Source organism: Salvelinus fontinalis, unplaced genomic scaffold (genome assembly GCF_029448725.1).
Source record: "Salvelinus fontinalis isolate EN_2023a unplaced genomic scaffold, ASM2944872v1 scaffold_0001, whole genome shotgun sequence".
In the NCBI taxonomy this organism is placed as follows: Eukaryota; Metazoa; Chordata; class Actinopteri; order Salmoniformes; family Salmonidae; genus Salvelinus; species Salvelinus fontinalis.
The window spans coordinates 3,051,363-3,079,148 of record NW_026600210.1 but is presented as its reverse complement, the minus strand read 5'-3'; the positions used below and the strand labels follow the sequence as shown (position 1 = coordinate 3,079,148).

Below are 27,786 nucleotides of genomic sequence, written 5' to 3'. Positions count from 1 at the left end.
ATCTCTCTCTCTCTCGCTGTATCTCTCTCTTGCTGTATCTCTCTCTCTCACTGTATCTCTCTCTCTCTCGCTGTATCTCTCTCTCTCTCTCTCTCTCTCTCTCTCTCTCTCTCTCTCTCTCGCTGTATCTCTCTCTTGATGTATCTCTCTCTCTCTCTTGCTGTATCTCTCTCTCTCGCTGTATCTCTCTCTTGCTGTATCTCTCTCTCTCTCTTGCTGTATCTCTCTCTCTCTCTTGCTGTATCTCTCTCTCTCTCACTGTATCTCTCTCTCTCTCACTGTATCTCTCTCTCTCTCGCTGTATCTCTCTCTCTCGCTGTATCTCTCTCGCTGTATCTCTCTCTTGCTGTATCTCTCTCTCTCTCTCTCTCTGTATCTCTCTCTCGCTGTATCTCTCTCTCTCTTGCTGTATCTCTCTCTCTCTCTCTCTCTGTATCTCTCTCTCGCTGTATCTCTCTCTCTCTCTCTGTATCTCTCTCTCTCTGTATCTCTCTCTCTCTCTGTATCTCTCTCTCTCTCTGTATCTCTCTCTCTCTCTCTGTATCTCTCTCGCTCTCTCTGTATCTCTCTCTCTCTCTCTGTATCTCTCTCGCTCTCTCTGTATCTCTCTCGCTCTCTCTGTATCTCTCTCGCTCTCTCTGTATCTCTCTCGCTCTCTCTGTATCTCTCTCGCTCTCTCTGTATCTCTCTCGCTCTCTCTGTATCTCTCTCGCTCTCTCTGTATCTCTCTCGCTCTCTCTGTATCTCTCTTGCTCTCTCGGCATCTCTCTCGCTTTCTCTCGCTCTCTCTCTCTCTCTCTTGCTGTATCTCTCTCTCTCTCGCTGTATCTCTCTCTCTCTCTCTCTCTCTGTATCTCTCTCTCTCTCGCTGTATCTCTCTCTCTCTCGCTGTATCTCTCTCTCTCTCGCTGTATATCTCTCTCTCTCTCTCTTGCTGTATCTCTCTCACTGTATCTCTCTCTCTCTCTCTTGCTGTATCTCTCTCTCTCTCGCTGTATCTCTCTCTCTCTGTATCTCTCTCTCACTGTATCTCTCTCTCACTGTATCTCTCTCTCACTGTATCTCTCTCTCTCTCTCTGTATCTCTCTCTCTCTCTCGCTGTATCTCTCTCTCTCTCTCTCACTGTATCTCTCTCTCACTGTATCTCTTTCTCTCTCTGTCTCTGTATCTCTCTCTCTCTCGCTATATCTCTCTCTATCTGTATCTCTCTCTCTCTGTATCTCTCTCTCTCTCGCTGTATCTCTCTCTCTCTCGCTGTATCTCTCTCTCGCTGTATCTCTCTCTCTCTCTCGCTGTATCTCTCTCTCTCTCTCTCTCGCTGTATCTCTCTCTCTCTCGCTGTATCTCTCTCGCTGTATCTCTCTCTTGCTGTATCTCTCTCTTGCTGTATCTCTCTCTCACTGTATCTCTCTCTCTCTTGCTGTATCTCTCTCTCGCTGTATCTCTCTCTCTTGCTGTATCTCTCTCTCGCTGTATCTCTCTCTCTTGCTGTATCTCTCTCTGTATCTCTCTCTCTCTCGCTGTATCTCTCTCGCTCTCTCTCTCTGTATCTCTCTCTCTCTCGCTGTATCTCTCTCTCTCTCGCTGTATCTCTCTCTCTCTCACTGTATCTCTCTCTCTCTCTCTCTCTCTTGCTGTATCTCTCTCTCTCTCGCTGTATCTCTCTCTCTCTCTCTCTGTATCTCTCTCTCACTGTATCTCTCTCTCACTGTATCTCTCTCTCTCTCGCTGTATCTCTCTCTCCCTCTCTGTCTCTCTCTCTCTCTCTGTCTCTGTATCTCTCTCTCACTCTCGCTGTATCTCTCTCTATCTGTATCTCTCTCTCGCTGTATCTCTCTCTCTCTCGCTATATCTCTCTCTCTCTCTCGCTATATCTCTCTCTCTCTCTCGCTGTATCTCTCTCTCTCTCGCTGTATCTCTCTCACTGTATCTCTCTCTCTCTCTCTCTCTCTCTTGCTGTATCTCTCTCTCTCTTGCTGTATCTCTCTCTCTCTCTCTCTCTGTATCTCTCTCTCACTGTATCTCTCTCTCACTGTATCTCTCTCTCTCTCGCTGTATCTCTCTCTCTCTCGCTCTATCTCTCTCTCTCTCTCGCTGTATCTCTCTCTATCTGTATCTCTCTCTCTCTCTCGCTGTATCTCTCTCTCTCTCTCTCTGTATCTCTCTCTCTCTCTCGCTGTATCTCTCTCTCTCGCTGTATCTCTCTCTCTCTCTCGCTGTATCTCTCTCTCTCTCGCTGTATCTCTCTCTTGCTGTATCTCTCTCTCTCACTGTATCTCTCTCTCTCTCGCTGTATCTCTCTCTCTCTCTCTCTCTCTCTCTCTCTCTCTCTCTCTCTCTCTCTCTCTCGCTGTATCTCTCTCTTGATGTATCTCTCTCTCTCTCTTGCTGTATCTCTCTCTCTCGCTGTATCTCTCTCTTGCTGTATCTCTCTCTCTCTCTTGCTGTATCTCTCTCTCTCTCTTGCTGTATCTCTCTCTCTCTCACTGTATCTCTCTCTCTCTCACTGTATCTCTCTCTCTCTCGCTGTATCTCTCTCTCTCGCTGTATCTCTCTCGCTGTATCTCTCTCTTGCTGTATCTCTCTCTCTCTCTCTCTCTGTATCTCTCTCTCGCTGTATCTCTCTCTCTCTTGCTGTATCTCTCTCTCTCTCTCTCTCTCTGTATCTCTCTCTCGCTGTATCTCTCTCTCTCTCTCTGTATCTCTCTCTCTCTGTATCTCTCTCTCTCTCTGTATCTCTCTCTCTCTCTGTATCTCTCTCTCTCTCTCTGTATCTCTCTCGCTCTCTCTGTATCTCTCTCTCTCTCTCTGTATCTCTCTCGCTCTCTCTGTATCTCTCTCGCTCTCTCTGTATCTCTCTCGCTCTCTCTGTATCTCTCTCGCTCTCTCTGTATCTCTCTCGCTCTCTCTGTATCTCTCTCGCTCTCTCTGTATCTCTCTCGCTCTCTCTGTATCTCTCTCGCTCTCTCTGTATCTCTCTTGCTCTCTCGGCATCTCTCTCGCTTTCTCTCGCTCTCTCTCTCTCTCTCTTGCTGCATCTCTCTCTCTCTCGCTGTATCTCTCTCTCTCTCTCTCTCTCTGTATCTCTCTCTCTCTCGCTGTATCTCTCTCTCTCTCGCTGTATCTCTCTCTCTCTCGCTGTATATCTCTCTCTCTCTCTCTTGCTGTATCTCTCTCACTGTATCTCTCTCTCTCTCTCTTGCTGTATCTCTCTCTCTCTCGCTGTATCTCTCTCTCTCTGTATCTCTCTCTCACTGTATCTCTCTCTCACTGTATCTCTCTCTCACTGTATCTCTCTCTCTCTCTCTGTATCTCTCTCTCTCTCTCGCTGTATCTCTCTCTCTCTCTCTCACTGTATCTCTCTCTCACTGTATCTCTTTCTCTCTCTGTCTCTGTATCTCTCTCTCTCTCGCTATATCTCTCTCTATCTGTATCTCTCTCTCTCTGTATCTCTCTCTCTCTCGCTGTATCTCTCTCTCTCTCGCTGTATCTCTCTCTCGCTGTATCTCTCTCTCTCTCTCTCTGTATCTCTCTCTCTCTCTCTCTCTCTGTATCTCTCTCTCTCTCGCTGTATCTCTCTCGCTGTATCTCTCTCTTGCTGTATCTCTCTCTTGCTGTATCTCTCTCTCACTGTATCTCTCTCTCTCTCGCTGTATCTCTCTCTCTCTCTCTCGCTGTATCTCTCTCTCTCTCTCTCTCTCTCGCTGTATCTCTCTCTTGATGCATCTCTCTCTCTCTCTTGCTGTATCTCTCTCTCTTGCTGTATCTCTCTCTCTCGCTGTATTTCTCTCTCTCTCTCACTGTATCTCTCTCTCTCTCACTGTATCTCTCTCTCTCTCGCTGTATCTCTCTCTCTCGCTGTATCTCTCTCTCTTGCTGTATCTCTCTCTCTCTCTCTCGCTGTATCTCTCTCTCTCTCTCTCTCTCTCTCTCTCTCTGTATCTCTCTCTCGCTGTATCTCTCTCTCTCACTGTATCTCTCTCTCTCACTGTATCTCTCTCTCTCTCTCTCTTGCTGTATCTCTCTCTCTCTCGCTGTATCTCTATCTCTCTCGCTGTATCTCTCTCTCTCTCTTGCTGTATCTCTCTCTCTCACTGTATCTCTCTCTCTCACTGTATCTCTCTCTCTCTCTTGCTGTATCTCTCTCTCTCACTGTATCTCTCTCTCTCACTGTATCTCTCTATCTCTCTCGCTGTATCTCTCTCTTGCTGTATCTCTCTCTCTCTCTTGCTGTATCTCTCTCTCTCACTGTATCTCTCTCTCTCACTGTATCTCTCTCTCTCTCGCTGTATCTCTCTCGCTGTATCTCTCTCTTGCTGTATCAATTCAATTCAATTCAAGGGGCTTTATTGGCATGGGAAACATGTGTTAACATTGCCAAAGCAAATGAGGTAGACAATACACAAAAGTGAAACAAACAAAACTAATTAACAGTAAACATTACACATACAGAAGTTTCAAAACAATAAAGACATTATGAGTGTCATATTAAATATATACAGTGTTGTAACAATGTACAAATGGTTAAAGCACACAAGTTAAAATAAGTAAGCATAAATATGGGTTGTATTTACAATGGTGTTTGTTCTTCACTGGTTGCCCTTTTCTTGTGGCAACAGGTCACAAATCTTGCTGTGATGGCACACTGTGGAATTTCACCCAGTAGATATGGGAGTTTATCAAAATTGGATTTGTTTTCGAATTCTTTGTGGATCTGTGTGATCTGAGGAAAATATGTGTCTCTAATATGGTCATACATTGGGCAGGAGATTAGGAAGTGCAGCTCAGTTTCCACCTCATTTTGTGGGCAGTTTGCACATAGCCTGTCTTCTCTTGAGAGCCATGTCTGCCTACGGCGGCCTTTCTCAATAGCAAGGCTATGCTCACTGAGTCTGTACATAGTCAAAGCTTTCCTTAAGGTTGGGTCAGTCACATTGGTCAGGTATTCTGCCACTGTTTACTGTCTGATTAGGGTCAGTCAGATTGGTCAGGTATTCTGCCACTGTTTACTGTCTGATTAGGACCAGTCAGATTGGTCAGGTATTCTGCCACTGTTTACTGTCTGATTAGGGCCAGTCAGATTGGTCAGGTATTCTGTGTACTCTCTGTTTAGGGCCAAATAGCATTCTAGGTTGCTGTGTTTTTTTGTTAATTATTTCCAATGTGTCAAGTAATTATCTTTTTGTTTTCTCATGATTTGGTTGGGTCTAATTGTGCTGTTGTCCTGGGGCTTTGTGGGGTGTGTTTGTGTTTGTGAACAGAGCCCCAGAACCAGCTTGCTGAGGGGACTCTTCTCCAGGTTCAACTCTCTGTAGGTGATGGCTTTGTTATGGAAGGTTTGGGAATCGCTTCCTTTTAGGTGGTTGTAGAATTTAACAGCTCTTTTCTGGATGTTGATAATTAGCGGGTATCGGCCTAATTCTGCCCTGAATGCATTATTTGGTGTTTAACGTTGTGCACAGATATTTTTGCAGAATTCTGCTTGCGGTGCAGACCCCAGACCTCACAACCATAAAGGGCAATGGGTTCTATAAGGACCCCAGACCTCACAACCATAAAGGGCAATGGGTTCTATAAGGACCCCAGACCTCACAACCATAAAGGGCAATGGGTTCTATAAGGACCCCAGACCTCACAACCATAAAGGACAATGGGTTCTATAAGGACCCCAGACCTCACAACCATAAAGGACAATGGGTTCTATAAGGACCCCAGACCTCACAACCATAAAGGGCAATGGGTTCTATAAGGACCCCAGACCTCACAACCATAAAGGGCAATGGGTTCTATAAGGACCCCAGACCTCACAACCATAAAGGCAATGGGTTCTATAAGGACCCCAGACCTCACAACCATAAAGGGCAATGGGTTCTATAAGGACCCCAGACCTCACAACCATAGAAGGCAATGGGTTCTATAAGGACCCCAGACCTCACAACCATAGAGGGCAATGGGTTCTATAAGGACCCCAGACCTCACAACCATAAAGGGCAATGGGTTCTATAAGGACCCCAGACCTCACAACCATAAAGGGCAATGGGTTCTATAAGGACCCCAGACCTCACAACCATAAAGGGCAATGGGTTCTATAAGGACCCCAGACCTCACAACCATAGAGGGCAATGGGTTCTATAAGGACCCCAGACCTCACAACCATAGAGGGCAATGGGTTCTATAAGGACCCCAGACCTCACAACCATAAAGGGCAATGGGTTCTATAAGGACCCCAGACCTCACAACCATAAAGGGCAATGGGTTCCATAAGGACCCCAGACCTCACAACCATAGAGGGCAATGGGTTCTATAAGGACCCCAGACCTCACAACCATAAAGGGCAATGGGTTCTATAAGGACCCCAGACCTCACAACCATAAAGGGCAATGGGTTCTATAAGGACCCCAGACCTCACAACCATAAAGGGCAATGGGTTCTATAAGGACCCCAGACCTCACAACCATAGAGGGCAATGGGTTCTATAAGGACCCCAGACCTCACAACCATAAAGGGCAATGGGTTCTATAAGGACCCCAGACCTCAAGACCATAGAGGGCAATGGGTTCTATAAGGACCCCAGACCTCACAACCATAAAGGGCAATGGGTTCTATAAGGACCCCAGACCTCACAACCATACAGGGCAATGGGTTCTATAAGGACCCCAGACCTCACAACCATAAAGGGCAATGGGTTCTATAAGGACCCCAGACCTCACAACCATAAAGGGCAATGGGTTCTATAAGGACCCCAGACCTCACAACCATAAAGGCAAAGGGTTCTATAAGGACCCCAGACCTCACCACCATAAAGGCAATGGGTTCTATAACTGATTCAAGTGTTTTTATCCAGATCCTAATGGTTGAATTTGATGTTCCTTTTGATGGCGTAGAAGACCCTTCTTGCCTTGTCTCTCAGATCGTTCACGGCATTGTGGAAGTTTCACGTGGCGCTGATGTACACACACTTGTTGATTGTGTACATGGATTTTATAATGTTGAATGTTTTTCCCTCAACACCACTTTCCATCAATTTGTAAAGCAGACCCTCGTGCCAAATTGAGTCAAAAGCTTTTTTGAAATCAACAAAGCCTGAGAAGACTTTGCCTTTGTTTTTGTTGGTTTGTTTGTTTATTTGTTTGTACATTCAAATCAAATCAAATTTTATTTGTCACATGCTCCGAATACAACAGGTATTACAACCTTACAGTGAAGTGTTTAATTACAAGCTCTTAACCAACAATTTCGTTTTAAGAAAATACCAACAAAAAAAAGTAAGAGGTAAGAATAACAAATAATTAAAGAGCAGCAGTAAATAACAATAGTGAGGCTATATACAGGGGTTAACGGTACAGAGTCAATGTGCAGGCTATATACAGGGGGTACCGGTACAGAGTCAATGTGGAGGCTATATACAGGGTGTTACGGTACAGAGTCAATGTGGAGGCTATATACAGGGGGCACCGGAACAGAGTCAATGTGGAGGCTATATACAGGGGTTAACGGTACAGAGTCAATGTGGAGGCTATATACAGGGGTTAACGGTACAGAGTCAATGTGGAGGCTATATACAGGGGGTACCGGTACAGAGTCAATGTGGAGGCTATATACAGGGGTTAACGGTACAGAGTCAATGTGGAGGCTATATACAGGGGGTACCGGTACAGAGTCAATGTGGAGGCTATATACAGGGGGTACCGGTACAGAGTCAATGTGGAGGCTATATACAGGGGGTACCGGTACAGAGTCAATGTGGAGGCTATATACAGGGGTTAACGGTACAGAGTCAATGTGGAGGCTATATACAGGGGGTACCGGTACAGAGTCAATGTGGAGGCTATATACAGGGGGTACCGGTACAGAGTCAATGTGGAGGCTATATACAGGGGGTACCGGTACAGAGTCAATGTGGAGGCTATATACAGGGGGTACCGGTACAGAGTCAATGTGGAGGCTATATACAGGGGTTAACGGTACAGAGTCAATGTGGAGGCTATATACAGGGGGTACCGGTACAGAGTCAATGTGGAGGCTATATACAGGGTGTTACGGTACAGAGTCAATGTGGAGGCTATATACAGGGGGTAACGGTACAGAGTCAATGTGGAGGCTATATACAGGGGGTACCGGTACAGAGTCAATGTGGAGGCTATATACAGGGGGTACCGGTACAGAGTCAATGTGGAGGCTATATACAGGGGGTAACGGTACAGAGTCAATGTGGAGGCTATATACAGGGTGTTACAGTACAGAGTCAATGTGGAGACTATATACAGGGGGTAACGGTACAGAGTCAATGTGGAGGCTATATACAGGGGGTAACGGTACAGAGTCAATGTGGAGGCTATATACAGGGGGCACCGGTGTCGAGGTAATTGAGGTAATATGCACATGTCGGTAGAGTTATCAAAGTGACTATGCATAGATAATAACAGAGAGTAGCAGCGTAGAAGGGGGGCAATGTAAATAGTCTGGGTAGCCATTTGATTAGATGTTCAGGAGTCGTATGGCTCGGGGGTAGAAGCTGTTTAGAAGCCTCTTGGACCTAGACTTGGTGCTCCGGTACCGCTTGCCGTGAGGTAGCAGAGAGAACAGTCTATAACGGGTGGCTGGAGTCTTTGACAATTTTTATGGCCTTCCTCTGATACCGCCTGGTATAGAGGTCCTGGATTGCAGGAAGTTTGACCCCAGTGATGTACTGGGCCGTTCGCACTACCCACTGTAGTGCCTTGCGGTTGGAGGCCAAGCAGTTGACATTCCAGGCAGTGATGCAACCAGTCAGGATGCTCTCAATGGTGCAGCTGTAGAACCTTTTTGAGGATCTGAGGACACATGCCAAATCTTTTCAGTCTCCTGAGGAGGAAAAGGTTTTGTGGTGCCCTCTTCACAACTGTCTTGATGTGCTTGGACCATGTTAGTTTGTTGGTGATGTGGACACCAAGGAAATTGAAGCTCTCAAACTGCTCCGCTGCAGCCCCGTCAATGAGAATGGTGGCGTGCTCGGTCCTCCTTTTCCTGTAGTCCACAATCATCTCCTTTGTCTTGATCATGTTAAGGGAGAGGTTGTTGTCCTGACACCACACGGCTAAATTTAATGATGGTGTTGGAGTCGTGCCTGACCGTGCAGTCATGTGGGAACAGTGAGTACAGGAGGGGACTGAGCACACACCCCTTAGGGGCCCCTGTGTTAAGGATCAGTGTGGTGGATGTGTTGTTACCTACCCATACCACCTGGGGGCGACCCGTCAGGAAGCCCAGGATCCAGTTACAGAGGGAGGTGTTAAGTCCTAGGGTCCTTAGCTTAGTGATTAGCTTTGAGGGCACTATGGTGTTGAACGCTGAGCTGTAGTCAATGAACAGCACTCTCACGTTAGTGTTCATTTTGTCCAGGTAGGAAAGGGCAGTGTGGAGTACAATAGAGATTGCATCATCTGTGGATCTGTTGGGGCGGTATGCAAATTGAAGGCGGTCTAGGGTTTCTGAGATAATGGTGTTTATGTGAGCCATGACCAGTCTTTCAAAGCACTTCAATCAATCAATCAAGTTTATTTTATATAGCCCTTCGTACATCAGCTAATGTCTCGAAGTGGAGTACAGAGACCCAGCCTAAAACCCCAAACAGCTAGAATGCAGGTGTAGAAGCACTGTATCCACTTCATGGATACAGATGTGAGCGTTACGGGTCGGTAATCATTTAGGCAGGATACCTTAGTGTTCTTGGGCACAGGCACTATGGTGGTCTACTTGAAACATGTTGGTATTACAGACTCAATCAGGGAGAGGTTGAAATGTCAGTGAAGACATTTGCCAGTTGGTCAGCGCATGCTTGCAGTACACGTCCTGGTAATCCGTCTGGCCCTGCGGCCTTGTGAATGTTGACCTGTTTAATCAAATCGTCTGAGGTGAGCGTGATCACACAGTCGCCCGGAACAGCTGGTGCTCTCATGAATGTTTCAGTGTTATTTGCCTCGAAGCGAGCATAGATGTAGTTTAGCTCGTCTGGTAGGCTTGTGTCACTGGGCAGCTCTCGGCTGTGCTTCCCTTTACAGACTACAATGGTTTGCAAGCCCTGCCACTTGCGACAAGCATTAGAGCCGGTGTAGTAAGATTCGATCTTTGTCCTGTATTAATGCTTTGCCTGTTTGAAGGGTTCGTCGGAGGGCATATCAGTTTTTCTTATAAGCTTCTGGGTTAGAGTCCCGCTCCTTGAAAGCGGCAGCTCTAGCCTTTAGCGCAGTGTGGATGCTACCTGTAATCCATTGCTTCTGGTTGGACTATATACGTACAGTCACTGTGGGGACGATGTCATCAATGCACTTATTGATGAAGCCAATGACTGATGTGGTGACTCCTTCAATTTTGGCTTGTAAGTAGGAATCAGGAGGATAAAATTATGGTCAGATTTGCCAAATGGAGGATGATTTGTATGTCTCTGTGTGTGGAGTATAGGTGGTCCTGAGTTATTTTTCCTCTGGTTGCACATTTAACATGCTGATAGAAATTTGGTAAAACGTATTTAAGTTTCTCTTCATTAAAGTCTCCGGCTACTAGGAGCGTTGCCTTGGTGAGTGTTTTCTTGTTTGCTTATGGCCACATACATCTCATTCAATGCTGTCTTAGTGCCAGCCTCTGACTGTGGTGGTATGTAAACAGCTACGATTAATACAGAGGAAAACTATCTTGGTAGGTAATGTGGTTGACAGATTTTCATGAGATACTCTCCCTCTGGCGAGCAATAGCTCGAGACTTCATTAGCTATCGTGCACCAGCTGTTCTTTACAAAAGTACATAGTCCGCTTGTCTTACCTGACGCCGCTGTTCTTTCCTGCCGGTACATTGTATAACCGGCCAGCTGTATGTTGATATTGTCGTAGTTCAGCCACGACTCCGTGAAGCATAAGATGTTAGTTTTTAATGTCCAGTTGATAGTTTTATCTTCCGCTTAACTCGTCGATTTTATTCTCCAAGGACGTTTGCAGAATGGAGGGAAGTGGGGGTTTATTCAATCTCCTACTGTAACGGTTGTCGTCGGGAGAAAGAGAGGACCAAAGCGCAGCGTGGTTAGTGTTCATCTTAATTTAATAATAAACCAAAAAACTGAACACTTCAAATACAAAACAACAAACGTGAAAACCGAAACAGTTCTATCTGGTGCAGACACACAAAGACTGAAGACAATCACCCACCAAAACACAATAGAGCACAGGCTACCTAAATATGGTTCCCAATCAGAGACAACGACTAACACCTGCCTCTGATTGAGAACCATATCAGGCCAAACGAGAAACCCCACATAGAAACAGAAAACATAGATAATACCCACCCAACTCACGCCCTGACCAACACTAAAACAAAGACAATACAAAAGAACTATGGTCAGAACGTGACACCTACAAATTCTCAGCCCGCTCTTCGGCACCTCTTCCTCTGCCTCTACTTCACATGGATCACGGGGATCCGGGCCTGTTCCTGAGGAAGCAGTATATCCTTCGTGTCGGGCTCGTCAAAGTCGTGAAAGGGAAAAAATGTATTCTGCCAGCCCGTGGTGAGAAATCGCAGTCCTGATGTCTAGAAGTTATTTTTGGTCATAAGAGACGGTAGCAGCAACATTACGAACAAAACAAATAAACAAACAAAAAACACATTCCGCTGGGGGAACGTAAAACGTCTGCCTTCTCCGGCGCCATCTTCCATCTATCAGGTATCTGATCGTTATTAGCTACTTGTGTCTTTAACTATGTCTCTATCAGGTATCGCATCATTATTAGTTGCTGGTGTCTCTCTCTCTATCAGGTATCTCATCGTTATTAGCCACTGGTGTCTCTAACTCTGCCTCTCTCTCTATCAGGTATCTCATCGTTATTAGCTACTGGTGTCTATAACTCTGTCTCTCTCTCTATCAGGTATCTCATCGTTATTAGCCACTGGTGTCTATAACTCTGCCTCTCTCTCTATCAGGTATCTCATCGTTATTAGCCACTGGTGTCTATAACTCTGCCTTTCCTCCACACGATGTGAGTATGATTCCATCCCCATGATAACATGGTGAAACGTTCAGAAGTTAAGGTCACGTGGTTAGAGATAACACGTTTCTGTCCTCAGGGGTCATTCACCAGGAAAGGAGGGCGGGATCAGAGGAACGACAGACAGGTGAGCTCATGTGATTGGTCAGCGGTGTCCTTTAGCATGGTCTTATGATTCCAGAGAAGCAACATCTAGTTAACGCTGTGTGTTTTTCAGCTCCTATATGAGGAGTGGGCCAACTATGGAGTGATGTTCAAATACCAGCCATTGGACCTAATCAGGTAAAACCTAAAGTATGTCTGTCTGGACCTACTCAGGTATAACCTAAAGTGTATCTGTCTGGACCTAATCAGGTATAACCTAAAGTGTATCTGTCTGGACCTACTCAGGTATAACCTAAAGTATGTCTGTCTGGACCTAATCAGGTATAACCTAAAGTGTATCTGTCTGGACCTACTCAGGTATAACCTAAAGTGTATCTGTCTGGACCTACTCAGGTATAACCTAAAGTGTATCTGTCTGCCTGTTTGACCTGTAATAAGAAGTACTATATTGACTCTGACCTCTAACAGGAAGTATTTTGGGGAGGCGATTGGTCTGTACTTTGCCTGGATGGGAGTTTACACCCGGATGTTGGTCCCACCCTCTCTACTGGGCCTTATAGTGTTCCTCTATGGTGTCCTCACTGTCAACACTAATGTGCCCAGGTACACATACACACCACACACAGTCCTCATTCTCTCTCCCGTGCATTCTGTACATCAATATGTCTCTCTTTATTGGACTGATTTTTGAATCCTGCCCTTAGTTACTCTTCATAACAATTTTCCAATAACTTCAGTTAGCATGATCATGCATTACGTGAGTTACCACAATCATTACGTCAGTTACCACGATCAATACGTCAGTTACCACGATCAATATGTCAGTTACCACGATCATTACGTCAGCTACCACGATCAATACGTCAGTTACCACGATCAATACGTCAGCTACCACGATCAATACGTCAGTTACCACAATCATTACGTCAGTTACCACGATCAATATGTCAGTTACCACGATCAATACGTCAGTTACCACGATCAATACGTCAGTTACCACGATCAATACGTCAGTCACCACGATCAATACGTCAGTTACCACGATCATTACGTCAGTTACCACGATCATTACGTCAGTTACCACGATCAATACGTCAGTTACCACAATCATTACGTCAGTTACCACGATCATTACGTCAGTTACCACGATCATTACGTCAGTTACCACGATCATTACGTCAGTTACCACGATCATTACGTCAGTTACCACGATCATTACGGCAGTTACCACGATCATTACGTCAGTTACCACGATCATTACGTCAGTTACCACGATCATTGCGTCAGTTACCACGATCATTACGTCAGTTACCACGATCATTACGTCAGTTACCACGATCATTACGTCAGTTACCACGATCAATACGTCAGTTACCACGATCATTATGTCAGTTACCACGATCAATACGTCAGTTACCACGATCATTACGTCAGTTACCACGATCATTACGTCAGTTACCACGATCAATACGTCAGTTACCACGACCATTATTCCAGTTACCACAATCATTACATCAGTTACCACGATCAATACGTCAGTTACCACGATCATTACGTCAGTTACCACGATCATTACGTCAGTTACCACGATCAATACGTCAGTTACCACGATCAATACGTCAGTTACCACGATCAATACGTCAGTTACCACGATCAATACGTCAGTTACCACGATCATTACGTCAGTTACCACGATCATTACGTCAGTTACCACGATCATTACGTCAGTTACCACGATCATTACGTCAGTTACCACGATCATTACGTCAGTTACCACGATCAATACGTCAGTTACCACGATCATTGCGTCAGTTACCACGATCATTACGTCAGTTACCACGATCATTACATCAGTTACCACGATCATTACGTCAGTTACCACGATCAATACGTCAGTTACCACGATCAATACGTCAGTTACCACGATCATTATGTCAGTTACCACGATCAATACGTCAGTTACCACGATCATTACGTCAGTTACCACGATCATTACGTCAGTTACCACGATCATTACGTCAGTTACCACGATCAATACGTCAGTTACCACGATCAATACGTCAGTTACCACGATCAATACGTCAGTTACCACGATCAATACGTCAGTTACCACGATCATTACGTCAGTTACCACGATCAATACGTCAGTTACCACGATTATTACGTCAGTTACCATAATCAATCATTACTTCAGGCGTTGTTTATGGTTTATTCTTGTGTGTTTCAGCCAGGAGATGTGTAATGACAGTCTGAATTTCACGATGTGTCCACTGTGTGATGCGGTGTGTGACTACTGGAAGCTGAGTTCAGTCTGTTCATTGACTCGAGCCTCTTACCTGTTTGACAACGGAGCTACAACCCTCTTCGCCATCTTCATGTCCCTCTGGGGTATCTATCTATACACTGCTCAAAAAAAATAAAGGGAACACTTAAACAACACAATGTAACTCCAAGTCAATCACACTTCTGTGAAATCAAACTGTCCACTTAGGAAGCAACACTGATTGACAATAAATTTCACATGCTGTTGTGCAAATGGAATAGACAAAAGGTGGAAATTATAGGCAATTAGCAAGACACCCCCAATAAAGGAGTGGTTCTGCAGGTGGTGACCACAGACCACTTCTCAGTTCCTATGCTTCCTGGCTGATGTTTTGGTCACTTTTGAATGCTGGCGGTGCTTTCACTCTAGTGGTAGCATGAGACGGAGTCTACAACCCACACAAGTGGCTCAGGTAGTGCAGCTCATCCAGAATGGCACATCAATGCGAGCTGTGGCAAGAAGGTTTGCTGTGTCTGTCAGCGTAGTGTCCAGAGCATGGAGGCGCTACCAGGAGACAGGCCAGTACATCAGGAGACGTGGAGGAGGCCGTAGGAGGGCAACAACCCAGCAGCAGGACCGCTACCTCCGCCTTTGTGCAAAGAGGAGCACTGCCAGAGCCCTGCAAAATGACCTCCAGCAGGCCACAAATGTGCAGGTGTCAGCATATGGTCTCACAAGGGGTCTGAGGATCTCATCTCGGTACCTAATGGCAGTCAGGCGAGCACATGGAGGGCTGTGCGGCCCCATAAAGAAATGCCACCCCACACCATGACTGACCTACCGCCAAACCGGTCATGCTGGAGGATGTTGCAGGCAGCAGAACGTTCTCCACGGCGTCACGTCTGTCACATGTGCTCATGTGCTCAGTGTGAACCTGCTTTCATCTGTGAAGAGCACAGGGCGCCAGTGGCGAATTTGCCAATCTTGGTGTTCTCTGGCAAATGCCAAACGTCCTGCACGGTGTTGGACTGTAAGCACAACCCCCACCTGTGGACGTCGGGCCCTCATACCACCCTCATGGAGTCTGTTTCTGACCGTTTGAGCACATTTGTGGCCTGCTGGAGGTCATTTTGCAGGGCTCTGGCAGTGCTCCTCCTTGCACAAAGGCGGAGGTAGCGGTCCTGCTGCTGGGTTGTTGCCCTCCTACGGCCTCTTCCACGTCTCCTGATGTACTGGCCTGTCTCCTGGTAGCGCCTCCATGCTCTGGACACTACGCTGACAGACACAGCAAATCTTCTTGCCACAGCTCGCATTGATGTGCCATCCTGGATGAGCTGCACTACCTGAGCCACTTGTGTGGGTTGTAGACTCCGTCTCATGCTACCACTAGAGTGAAAGCACCGCCAGCATTCAAAAGTGACCAAAACATCAGCCAGGAAGCATAGGAACTGAGAAGTGGTCTGTGGTCACCACCTGCAGAACCACTCCTTTATTGGGGGTGTCTTGCTAATTGCCTATAATTTCCACCTTTTGTCTATTCCATTTGCACAACAGCATGTGAAATTTATTGTCAATCAGTGTTGCTTCCTAAGTGGACAGTTTGATTTCACAGAAGTGTGATTGACTTGGAGTTACATTGTGTTGTTTAAGTGTTCCCTTTATTTTTTTGAGCAGTGTATATAACTACTTTCCTGCCCATACCTACCCCCTACTGCCCTAACTACCTCTTACTGTCCCCCCTCTACTGCCCCTACCTACCCCCCTAATGTCCCGTACTGCCCCTATTTACCCACTAATGCCCCAATCAATTGACATGTTGAGTTCACCGAGCTGTCTGTTTGAGCTGCTGGCGCACAGCATACCCCACAAGAAATGACACAGTCCAGAACAGACTATGGGAGGTGCACAGTACTACATAGAGCCATGACTACATGGAACTCTATTCCACAGTACTACATAGAGCCACAGCTACTTGTAACTCTATTCCACATCAGGTAACTGATGCAGCAGTAGAATCAGATTTTTAAAAACAGATAAAAATGCACCTTCTAGAACAGTGGGGACTGTGAAGAAACACAAGCATACACACACACGATAACATACGCACTATCCACACATGTACACATGGATTTTGTACTGTAGATATGTAGTAGTGGTGGAGTAGGGCCTGAGGGCACACAGTGTGTTGTGAAATCTGTGAATTTATTGTAATGTTTTTAAAATTGTATAAACTAGCTTAATTTTGCTGGATCCCCAGGAAGAGAAGCTGCTGCCTTGGCAGGAACTAGCGGGGATCCATAACAAATAAAATACCTACTGCCCCTACCTACGTCCTACTGTCCCTACCGACCACATACTACATCTACGTAACCCCTACTGCCCATACCTACCCCCTACTGCTCTTACAATGCCCCTACCTACGCCCTACTGCCACACCTAACCCCTACTATCCTTACCTACCCCATAGAGAAAGACCTGAAAAATTGTCAGACACCTGCCACCCTAGTCATAGACTGTTCTCTCCGCTACTGAACGGCAAGCGGTACCGGAGCGCCAAGTCTAGGTCCAAAAGGCTCCTTAACTTCACTAGGGTAGGGGGCAGCATTCGGGATTTTGGACAACTACCTACAACCCTGCTGTTCTTACCTTACCCTCTACTGCCCATAACTACCCCCTACTGCCCCTACCTAACCCATACTGCCCATAACTACCCCCTACTGCCCCTACCTAACCCATACTGCCCCTAACTACCCCCCACTACAACTACCTACAACCCTGCTGTTCTTACCTTACCCCTATTTCCCATAACTACCCTCTACTGCCCCTAACTACCCCATACTGCCCCTAACTACCCTCTACTGCCCCTAACTACCCCATACTGCCCCTAACTACCCCATACTGCCCCTAACTACCCCATATTTCCCATAACTACCCTCTACTGCCCCTACCTAACCCATACTGCCCCTAACTACCCCCCACTACAACTACCTACACCCCTGCTGTTCTTACCTTACCCCTACTGCCCATAACTACCCTCTACTGCCCCTAACTACCCCCTACTACAACTACCTACAACCCTGCTGTTCTTACCTTACCCCTACTTCCCATAACTACCCTCTACTGCCCCTACCTAACCCATACTGCCCCTAACTACCCCCCACTACAACTACCTACAACCCTGCTGTTCTTACCTTACCCCTATTTCCCATAACTACCCTCTACTGCCCCTAACTACCCCTACCTACCCTCTAACTACCCTCTACTGCCCCTAACTACCCCATACTGCCCCTAACTACCCCCCACTACAACTACCTACAACCCTGCTGTCCTTACCTAACCCCTACTGACCCTACCTACCCCCTACTGACCCTACCTACCCCCTACTGACCCTACCTACCCCCTACTGACCCTACCTACCCCCTACTGACCCTACCTACCCCCTACTGACCCTACCTACCCCCTACTGACCCTACCTACCCCCTACTGACCCTACCTACCCCCTATTGACCCTACCTACCCCCTACTGACCCTACCTACCCCCTACTGACCCTATCTACCTCCTACTGACCCTACCTACCCCCTACTGACCTTACCTACCCCCTACTGACCCTACCTACCCCCTACTGACCCTACCTACCCCCTACTGACCCTACCTACCCCCTACTGACCCTACCTACCCCTACTGACCCTACATACCCCCTACTGACCCTACCTACCCCCTACTGACCCTACCTACCCCCTATTGACCCTACCTACCCCCTATTGACCCTACCTACCCCCTACTGACCCTACCTACCCCCTACTGACCCTACCTACCCCCTACTGACCCTACCTACCCCCTACTGACCCTACCTACCCCCTACTGACCCTTCCTACCACCTACTGCCCCTGTCTACCCCTGTACTGCCCCTACTAAACCCACTCTGCCCCTACTTACTAGTAATACATTGAGCTACCTAGCTTTTAGGGGCTTTGGCCACAGAGTTCTGATACATTTCAGGTCCTTGTAATGTTTTTGTGTGTGTTCAGCTGCTTTTTTCCTGGAGCACTGGAAGAGGAGGCAGATGTGTCTGAAACATGCCTGGGATCTGACCAGTCTGGAGGACGAGGAGGTAGGACCAGACACACCGACATAAACGGCATGTTAGCGTTCCTAGGGTCATGACCTGCTGCTCTATGATGTCAAGAGGTGAATGATACCAGCCCATCGTCTTCGCAGATTATCCTTTTAAAACACACACACACCCCACACCTCACACTGTCATCTCTCAGGCAGCGTGCCTATATCAAATCAAATTGTACTTGTCACATGCGCCGAATACAATCGGTGTAGACCTTACCGTGAAATGTTTACTTACAAGCCCTAAAGCGACAATGCAGTTCAAAGAAAATATTTGCTAAATTAACAAAATAAAAAAATATCCCTACCTGAGATTGAGTTTTCTTGTTAAACCAGTGAGCTGGATTAAGAGCTGTTTCAGGCTTTGTTAAACCAGTGAGCTGGCTGGATAAATAAATATTTCAGGGTTTGTTAATTAAAGCAGTGAGCTGGATGAATAAATATTTCAGGGTTTGTTAAAGCAGTGAGCTGGATGAATAAATAAATATTTCAGGCTTTGTTAAACCAGTGAGCTGGCTGGATAAATAAATATTTCAGGGTTTGTTAAAGCAGTGAGCTGGATAAGGAGCTGCTTCAGTGTTTGTTAGAGCAGTGAGCCGGATTAAGAGCTGCTTCCAGGTCTATTAAAACAGTTAGCTATCTGTATAAAGAGTTGTTTCAGGCTTTGTTAAAGCAGTGAGCTGGATAAACAAATATTTCAGGGTTTGTTAAACCAGTGAGCTGGCTGGATAAACAAATATTTCAGGGTTTGTTAATTAAAGCAGTGAGCTGGCTGGATAAATAAATATTTCAGGGTTTGTTAATTAAACCAGTGAGCTGGCTGGATAAATAAATATTTCAGGGTTTGTTAAACCAGTGAGCTGGATTAAGAGCTGTTTCAGGATTTGTTAAAGCAGTGAGCTGGATAAATAAATATTTCAGGGTTTGTTAAAGCAGTGAGCTGGATAAATAAATATTTCAGGGTTTGTTAAACCAGTGAGCTGGCTGGATAAATAAATATTTCAGGGTTTGTTAATTAAAGCAGTGAGCTGGATTAAGAGCTGCTTCAAGGTCTATTAAAACAGTTAGCTATCTGTATAAAGAGTTGTTTCAGGGTTTGTTAAACCAGTGAGCTGGATTACGAGCTGTTTCAGGCTTTGTTAAACCAGTGAGCTGGCTGGATAAATAAATATTTCAGGGTTTGTTAATTAAAGCAGTGAGCTGGATGAATAAATATTTCAGGGTTTGTTAATTAAAGCAGTGAGCTGGATGAATAAATATTTCAGGGTTTGTTAAACCAGTGAGCTGGATAAGGAGCTGCTTCAGTGTTTGTTAAAGCAGTGAGCCGGATTAAGAGCTGCTTCAAGGTCTATTAAAGCAGTTAGCTAGCTGAGCTGTATAAAGAGTTGTTTCAGGGTTTGTTAAATCAGTGATTAGTATAGGTAAGTGCTTCAGGTTCTGTTAAAGTGGTAAGATAGCTGAATAAAGAGCTATTTCTGGGTATGTTAAAGCAGTGAGCTGGATAACGAGCTGATTTAGGGTCTGTTAAAGCAGTGAGCTGGATAACGAGCTGCTTTAGGGTCTGTTAAAGCAGTGAGCTGGATAACGAGCTGCTTTAGGGTCTGTTAAAGCAGTGAGCTGGATAACGAGCTGCTTTAGGGTCTGTTAAAGCAGTGAGCTGGATAACGAGCTGCTTTAGGGTCTGTTAAAGCAGTGAGCTGGATAACGAGCTGCTTTAGGGTCTGTTAAAGCAGTGAGCTGGATAACGAGCTGCTTTAGGGTATGTTAAAGCAGTGAGCTGGATAACGAGCTGCTTTAGGGTCTGTTAAAGCAGTGAGCTTGCTGGAGAGGGCGAGGGAGGGATTCCTTCCAATGGAAGGGGAGGAATGAAAGGGGAGGAATGAAGGGGAGGAATGAAAGGGGAGGAATGAAGGGGAGGAATGAAGGGGAGGAATGAAAGGGGAGGAATGAAGGGGAGGAATGAAAGGGGAGGAATGAAGGGGAGGAATGAAAGGGGAGGAATGAAGGGGAGGAATGAAGGGGAGGAATGAAAGGGGAGGAATGAAGGGGAGGAATGAAAGGGGAGGAATGAAGGGGAGGAATGAAAGGGGAGGAATGAAAGGGGGTCTTTTCACAGTCCCCAAATCCATACCAAATTCAAGGAAGTGTGCAGTACTATATAGAGCATTTATTGCATGGTGTGGACCACATGAAGAGCAGAGGTTGCTTTTGTAACAACTAATGGGGATTCCAATAAAATAACAAATATAGAAGCAGCTCTCTCCAGCAAGCTCATATACAGTGTGTGCAAATGGCATAAGGAGGTAAGGCAATAAATAGGCCATAGTAGTGAAGAAATTACAATTTAGCTAGTTAACACTGGAGTGATAGATGTGAAATTGTTGCTATTCAGCTACCAGCCGGTACTTATAATGCTGCTGCTATCGTCTCTTATGACCGAAAAGAGCTTCTGGATATCAGAACAGCGATTATTCACCCCGTACTGGACAAAGATTTTTTTTAACGAGTCGGATGCGAAGGATTTACTTCAGACACCCGACAAGGCCCAAATCCCGTCATTCACATGAAGAAGAGACAGAGATATCGGGGACGTAGGTCGGGGTGCCTTGTAAGGATCCGACGGTGAGTGAGTAATCCCCCTCTACCATCAGTCCTATTAGCCAATGTGCAATCATTGGATAACAAAATGGATGAGCTCCAATCACGAGTATCCTACCAACGGGACAATAAAAACTGTAATATCTGGCCTCCCGGGTGGCGCAGTGGTCTAGGGCACTGCATCGCAGCGCTAGCTGCGCCACCAGAGACTCTGGGTTCGCGCCCAGGCTCTGTCGCAGCCGGCCGCGACCGGGAGGTCCGTGGGGCGAACCACAATTGGCCTAGCGTCGTCTGGGTTAGGGAGGGTTTGGCCGGTAGGGATATCCTTGTCTCATCACGCACCAGCGACTCCTGTGCCGGGCCGGGCGCAGTGCGCGCTAACCAAGGGAGCCAGGTGCATGGTGTTCCCTCCGACACATTGGTGCGGCTGGCTTCCGGGTTGGAGGCGCGCTCTGTTAAGAAGCAGTGCGGCTTGGTTGGGTTGTGTTCGGACGCATGGCTTTCGACCTTCGTCTCTCCCGAGCCCGTACGGGAGTTGTAGCGATGAGGCAAGATAGTAATTACTAACAATTGGATACCACGAAATTGGGGAGAAAAGCGGGTAAAATAAAAAATGTAATATCTTAAGTTTCACCAAGTCGTGGCTGAACGACGACATGGATAACATACAGCTGGCTGGGTTTTCTGTCCATCGGCAAGATGGAACAGCTGCCTCCGGTAAAACAAGGGGTGGTGGTCTGTCTATTTGTAAATAACAGCTGGTGCACAAAATCTAATATTAAGGAAGTCTCAAGGTTTTGCTCGCCTAAGGTAGAGTATCTCATGATAAGCTGTAGACCACAGTATTTACCAAGAGAGTTTTCATCTATATTTTTCGTAGCTGTCTATTTACCACCACAAACTGATGCTGGCACTAAGATGGCACTCAACAAGCTGTATACGGCCATAAGCAAACAGGAAAACGCTCATCCAGAGGTGGCACTCCTAGTCTGTAATACCAACATGCTTCAAGCAGACCACCATAGTCCCTGTGCCCAGAACACAAAGGCAACCTGCCTAAATGACTACACACCTGTAGCACTCACGTCTGTAGCCATGAAGTGCTTTGAAAGACTGGTCATGGCTCACATCAACACCATTATCCCAGGAACCCTAGACCCACTCCAATTTGCGTACCGCCCCAACAGATCCACAGATGATGCAATCTCTATTGCCCTCCACACTGCCCTTTCCTACCTGGACAAAAGGAACACCTACGTGAGAACGCTATTCATTGACTACAGCTCAGCATTCAACACCATAGTGCCCTCAAAGCTCATCACTAAGCTAAGGACCCTGGGACTTAACACCTCCCTCTGTAACTGGATCCTGGACTTCCTGACGGGCTGCCCCCAGGTGGTAAAGGTAGGTAACAACACATCTGCCACACTGATCCTCAACACGGGGCCCCTCAGGAGTGTTATCTTAGTCCCCTCCTCTATTCCCTGTTCACCCACGACTGCACGGCCAAGTACAACTCCAACACCATCATTAAGTTTGCCTCTCCCCAAAACGTGAGCAAGTCAAAGGAGCTGATCGTGGACTAAAGGAAAGGGAGGGCCGAACACGCCCCCATTATCATCGACGGGGCTGTAGTGGAGCAGATCGACAATTTCAAGTTCCTTGGCGTCCACATCATCGACAAACTGTCATGGTCCAAACAAACCAAGACAATCGTGAAGAGGGCACGACAACACCTTTTCCCCCTCAGGAGACTGAAAAGATTTGGCATGGGTCCCCAGATCCTCAAAAAGTTCTACAGCTGCACCATCGAGAACATCCTGACTGGTTGCATCACTGCCTGGTTTGTCAACTGCTTGACATCTGACCGTAAGGCACTACAGAGGGTAGTGCGTACGGCCCAGTACATCACTGGGGCAAAGCTTCCTGCCATCCAGGACCTATATATTTGGCGGTGTCAGAGGAAAGCACAAAAATTGTCAGATTTCAGTCACCCACGTCATAGACTGTTCTCTCTGCTACCACACGTCAAGCGGTACCGGAGTGCCAAGTCTAGGACCAAAAGGCTCCTGTCACGCCCTGACCATAGTTTAATTTGTGTGTTTTATGTTTTGTTTGGTCAGGGTGTGATCTGAAGGGGCATTCTATGTTGTATGTCTGGTTTGTCTATTTCTATGTTTTTGGCCTGATATGGTTCTCAATCAGAGGCAGGTGTTTTTCGTTGTCTCTGATTGGGAACCATATTTAGGTAGCCTGTTATGTCATTGTGAGTTGTGGGTGATTGTTTATGTGTAGTGTTTGTGTCAGCACGATTGTTGATTAGCTTCATGGTTGTCACTTTGTTATTTTGTAGTGTTCAGTTTTTCCATAAAAATGACGAACACTTACCACGCTGCGTCCTCACCTTCTTCCACTGGCGACAGCCGTGACAGCTCCTTAACAGCTTCTACCCCCAAAATGTATCAAATGGCCACCCGGACTATTACCGTTTTTACACTGCTGCTACTCGCTGTTTATTATCTATGCATAGTCTCTTCACCCCTACCTACATGTACAAAATACCTTGACTAACTATACCCGCACATTGATCCCTACCTACATGTACAAAATACCTTGACTAACTATACCCCCACATTGACCCCTACCTACATGTACAAAATACCTTGACTAACTATACCCCCACATTGACCCCTACCTACATGTACAAAATACCTTGACTAACTATACCCGCACATTGAACCCTAACCCTAACCCTTGACTAACTATACCCCCACATTGACCCCTACCTACATGTACAAAATACCTTGACTAACTATACCCCCACGTTGAACCCTAACCCTAACCCTTGACTAACTATACCCCCACATTGAACCCTAACCCTAACCCTTGACTAACTATACCCCCACATTGACCCCTAACCCTAACCCTTGACTAACTATACCCCCACATTGAACCCTAACCCTAACCCTTGACTAACTATACCCCCACATTGACCCCTAACCCTTGACTAACTATACCCCCACATTGACCCTAACCCTAACCCTAACCCTTGACTAGCTATACTCCCACATTGAACCCTAACTATACCCCCACATTGACCCCTAACTATACCCCCACATTGAACCCTAACCCTAACCCTTGACTAACTATACCCCCACATTGAACCCTAACCCTAACCCTTGACTAACTATACCCCCACATTGACCCCTAACCCTAACCCTTGACTAACTATACCCCCACATTGAACCCTAACTATACCCCCACATTGACCCCTAACCCTAACCCTTGACTAACTATACCCCCACATTGAACCCTAACCCTTGACTAACTATATCCCCACATTGAACCCTAACCCTAACCCTTGACTAACTATACCCCCACATTGAACCCTAACCCTAACCCTTGACTAACTATACCCCCACATTGAACCCTAACTATACCCCCACATGTAACCCTAACCCTAACCCTTGACTAACTATACCCCCACATTGACCAAAACCCTAACCCTTGACTAACTATACCCCCACATTGAACCCTAACCCTAACCCTTGACTAACTATACCCCCACATTGAACCCTAACCCTTGACTAACTATACCCCCACATTGAACCCTAACCCTAACCCTTGACTAACTATACCCCCACATTGAACCCTAACCCTAACCCTTGACTAACTATACCCCCACATTGAACCCTAACCCTAACCCTTGACTAACTATACCCCCACATTGAACCCTAACTATACCCCCACATGTAACCCTAACCATAACCCTTGACTAACTATACCCCCACATTGACCCCTAACCCTAACCCTTGACTAACTATATCCCCACATTGAACCCTAACCCTAACCCTTGACTAAATATACCCCCACATTGAACCCTAACCCTAACCCTTGACTAACTATACCCCCACATTGACCCCTAACCCTAACCCTTGACTAACTATACCCCCACATTGACCCCTAACCCTAACCCTTGACTAACTAACCCCCACATTGAACCCTAACCCTTGAACCCATTGTATATAGATTCTCTTTTTTTCTACCATGTTATTGACTTGTTTATTGTTTACTCCATGTGTAACTCTGTGTTGTTGTCTGTTCACACTGCTATGCTTTATCTTGGCCAGGTCGCAGTTGCAAATGAGAACTTGTTCTCAACTAGCCTACCTGGTTAAATAAAGGTGAAAAAAAAAAAAATAATAACCCTAACCCTTGACTAACTATACCCCCACATTGACCCCTAACCCTTGACTAACTATACCCCCACATTGAACCCTAACCCTTGACTAACTATACCCCCACATTGACCCCTAACCCTTGACTAACTATACCCCCACATTTACCCCTAACCCTAACCCTTGACTAACTATATCCCCACATTGAACCCTAACCCTAACCCTTGACTAACTATACCCCCACATTGACCCCTACCTACATGTAACCCTAACCCTAACCCTTGACTAACTGTAAACCCACATTGACCCCTAACCCTAACCCTTGACTAACTATACCCCCACATTGAACCCTAACTATACCCCCACATTGAACCCTAACCCTAACCCTTGACTAACTATACCCCCACATTGACCCCTAACCCTAACCCTTGACTAACTATACCCCCACATTGAACCCTAACCCTAACCCTTGACTAACTATACCCCCACATTGACCCTAACCCTAACCCTTGACTAACTATACCCCCACATTGACCCCTAACCCTAACCCTTGACTAACTATACCCCCACATTGAACCCTAACCCTTGACTAACTATACCCCCACATTGAACCCTAACCCTAACCCTTGACTAACTATACCCCCACATTGACCCCTAACCCTAACCCTTGACTAACTATACCCCCACATTGAACCCTAACCCTTGACTAACTATACCCCCACATTGAACCCTAACCCTAACCCTTGACTAACTATACCCCCACATTTACCCCTAACCCTAACCCTTGACTAACTATACCCCCACATTGAACCCTAACCCTAACCCTTGACTAACTATACCCCCACATTGAACCCTAACCCTAACCCTTGACTAACTATACCCGCACATTGACTTGGGAACCCCATGTATTTAGTCTTGTTATTATTTTATTGTGCATCTTTTTATTATTTTTGACTTTAGATTGTTTGGTCAATATTTTCTTAACTCTTTCTTGAAATGTAGTGTTGGATAAGGGCTTGTAAGTAAGCATTTCACAGTACGGTCTACACATGTTGTATCCGGCGCACGTGACAAATAAAGTTTGATTTAATTTACCTGATTATCTGTCAATGGGCATTTTTTACCTTATTTATCTATTATCTTTGGGGATCCTGAGTGGCGCAAGGGTCTAAGGCACTGCAACGCAATGCTAGAAGTGTCACTACAGATCCGGGTCCGATCCCGGGCTGTATCACAACCGGTCGTAATTGGGAGTCCCATAGGGCGGCGCACAATTGGCCCAGCGTCGTCCGGGTTTGGCCGGAGTAGGCCGTCATTATAAATAAGAATTTGTTCTAAACTGACTTGCCTAGTTAAATAAAAAATGTATCTTTAACTGAGCATGTTTGATCTATAAATGGATAATTAACTAGATGTCATTGTTGCACCTTTTAGTGATCATAGTGTGAGATACAGTATATATTGTCTATGTGTTTGTGTGCCTTCAGTGTGTTTGTTTGTGTGTCTCAGGAAACCCCCAGGCCAGAGTATGATCAAATCCTACAAGAGAAGAGACGGAATAAGAGAGGAGCAAAAAGGAGGAGTGAGGTATTTATTATAATATCTATATAGATAGAGAGTTACAGTGGCTTGCGAAAGTATTCAACTCCCTTGGCATTTTTCAGATTTTGTTGCCTTACAACCTGGAATTAAAATAGATTTTTTTTGGGGGGGTTGTATCATTTGATTTACACAACATGCCTACCACTTTGAAAAGGCAAAATATTTTTTATTGTGAAACAAGCAAGAAATAAGACAAAAAACAGAACTTGAGCGTGCATAATCTACTTTGTAGAGCCTCCTTTTTCAGCAATTACAGTTGCAAGTCTCTTGGGGTATGTCTCTATAAGCTTGGTACATCTAGCCACTGGGATTGTTGCCAATTCTTCAAGGTAAAACTGCTCCAGCTCCTTCAAGTTGGATGGGTTCCGCTGGTGTACAGCAATCTTTAAGTCACACTACAGATTCTCAATTGGATTGAGGTCTGGGATTTGACTAGGCCATTCCAATACATTTAAATGTTTCCCTATAAACCACTCGAGTGTTGCATTAGCAGTATGCTTAGGATCATTGTCCTGCTGGAAGGTGAACCTCCGTCCCAGTCTCACATCTCTGGAAGACTTAAACAGGTTTCCCTCAAGAATTTCCCTGTATTTAGCGCCATCCATCATTCCTTCAATTCTGACCAGTTTCCCAGTCCCTGCCGATGAAAAACATGGTGGTGTTCTCGTGGTGATGAGAGGTGTTGGGTTTGCGCCAGACATAGCGTTTATCTTGATGGCCAAAAAACTCAACTTTAGTCTCATCTGACCTGAGTACCTTCTTCCATATGTTTGGGGAGTTTCCCACATGCCTTTTGGCAATGGCTTTTTTTCTGGCCGCTCTTCTGTAAAGCCCAGCTCTGTGGAGTGTACGGCTTAAAGTGGTCCTATGGACAGATACTCCAATCTCAGCTGTGGAGCTTTGCAG

The 27,786-nt window shown here is 46.0% G+C and overlaps 1 protein-coding gene across 1 annotated transcript in view; it reads left to right on the top strand.

The window, feature by feature from the left end:
* The window catches only part of LOC129841810 (anoctamin-1-like), a 224,328-nt gene that overhangs the window by 84,534 nt on the left and 112,008 nt on the right, over positions 1-27,786 (top strand). The window contains exons 8-14 of the mRNA XM_055910096.1: positions 11,950-12,005; positions 12,094-12,141; positions 12,232-12,296; positions 12,588-12,722; positions 14,347-14,507; positions 18,412-18,494; positions 26,788-26,865. Coding sequence (XP_055766071.1) covers positions 11,950-12,005; positions 12,094-12,141; positions 12,232-12,296; positions 12,588-12,722; positions 14,347-14,507; positions 18,412-18,494; positions 26,788-26,865 — 626 coding nt within the window. The remainder of the gene's footprint in view (positions 1-11,949; positions 12,006-12,093; positions 12,142-12,231; positions 12,297-12,587; positions 12,723-14,346; positions 14,508-18,411; positions 18,495-26,787; positions 26,866-27,786) is intronic.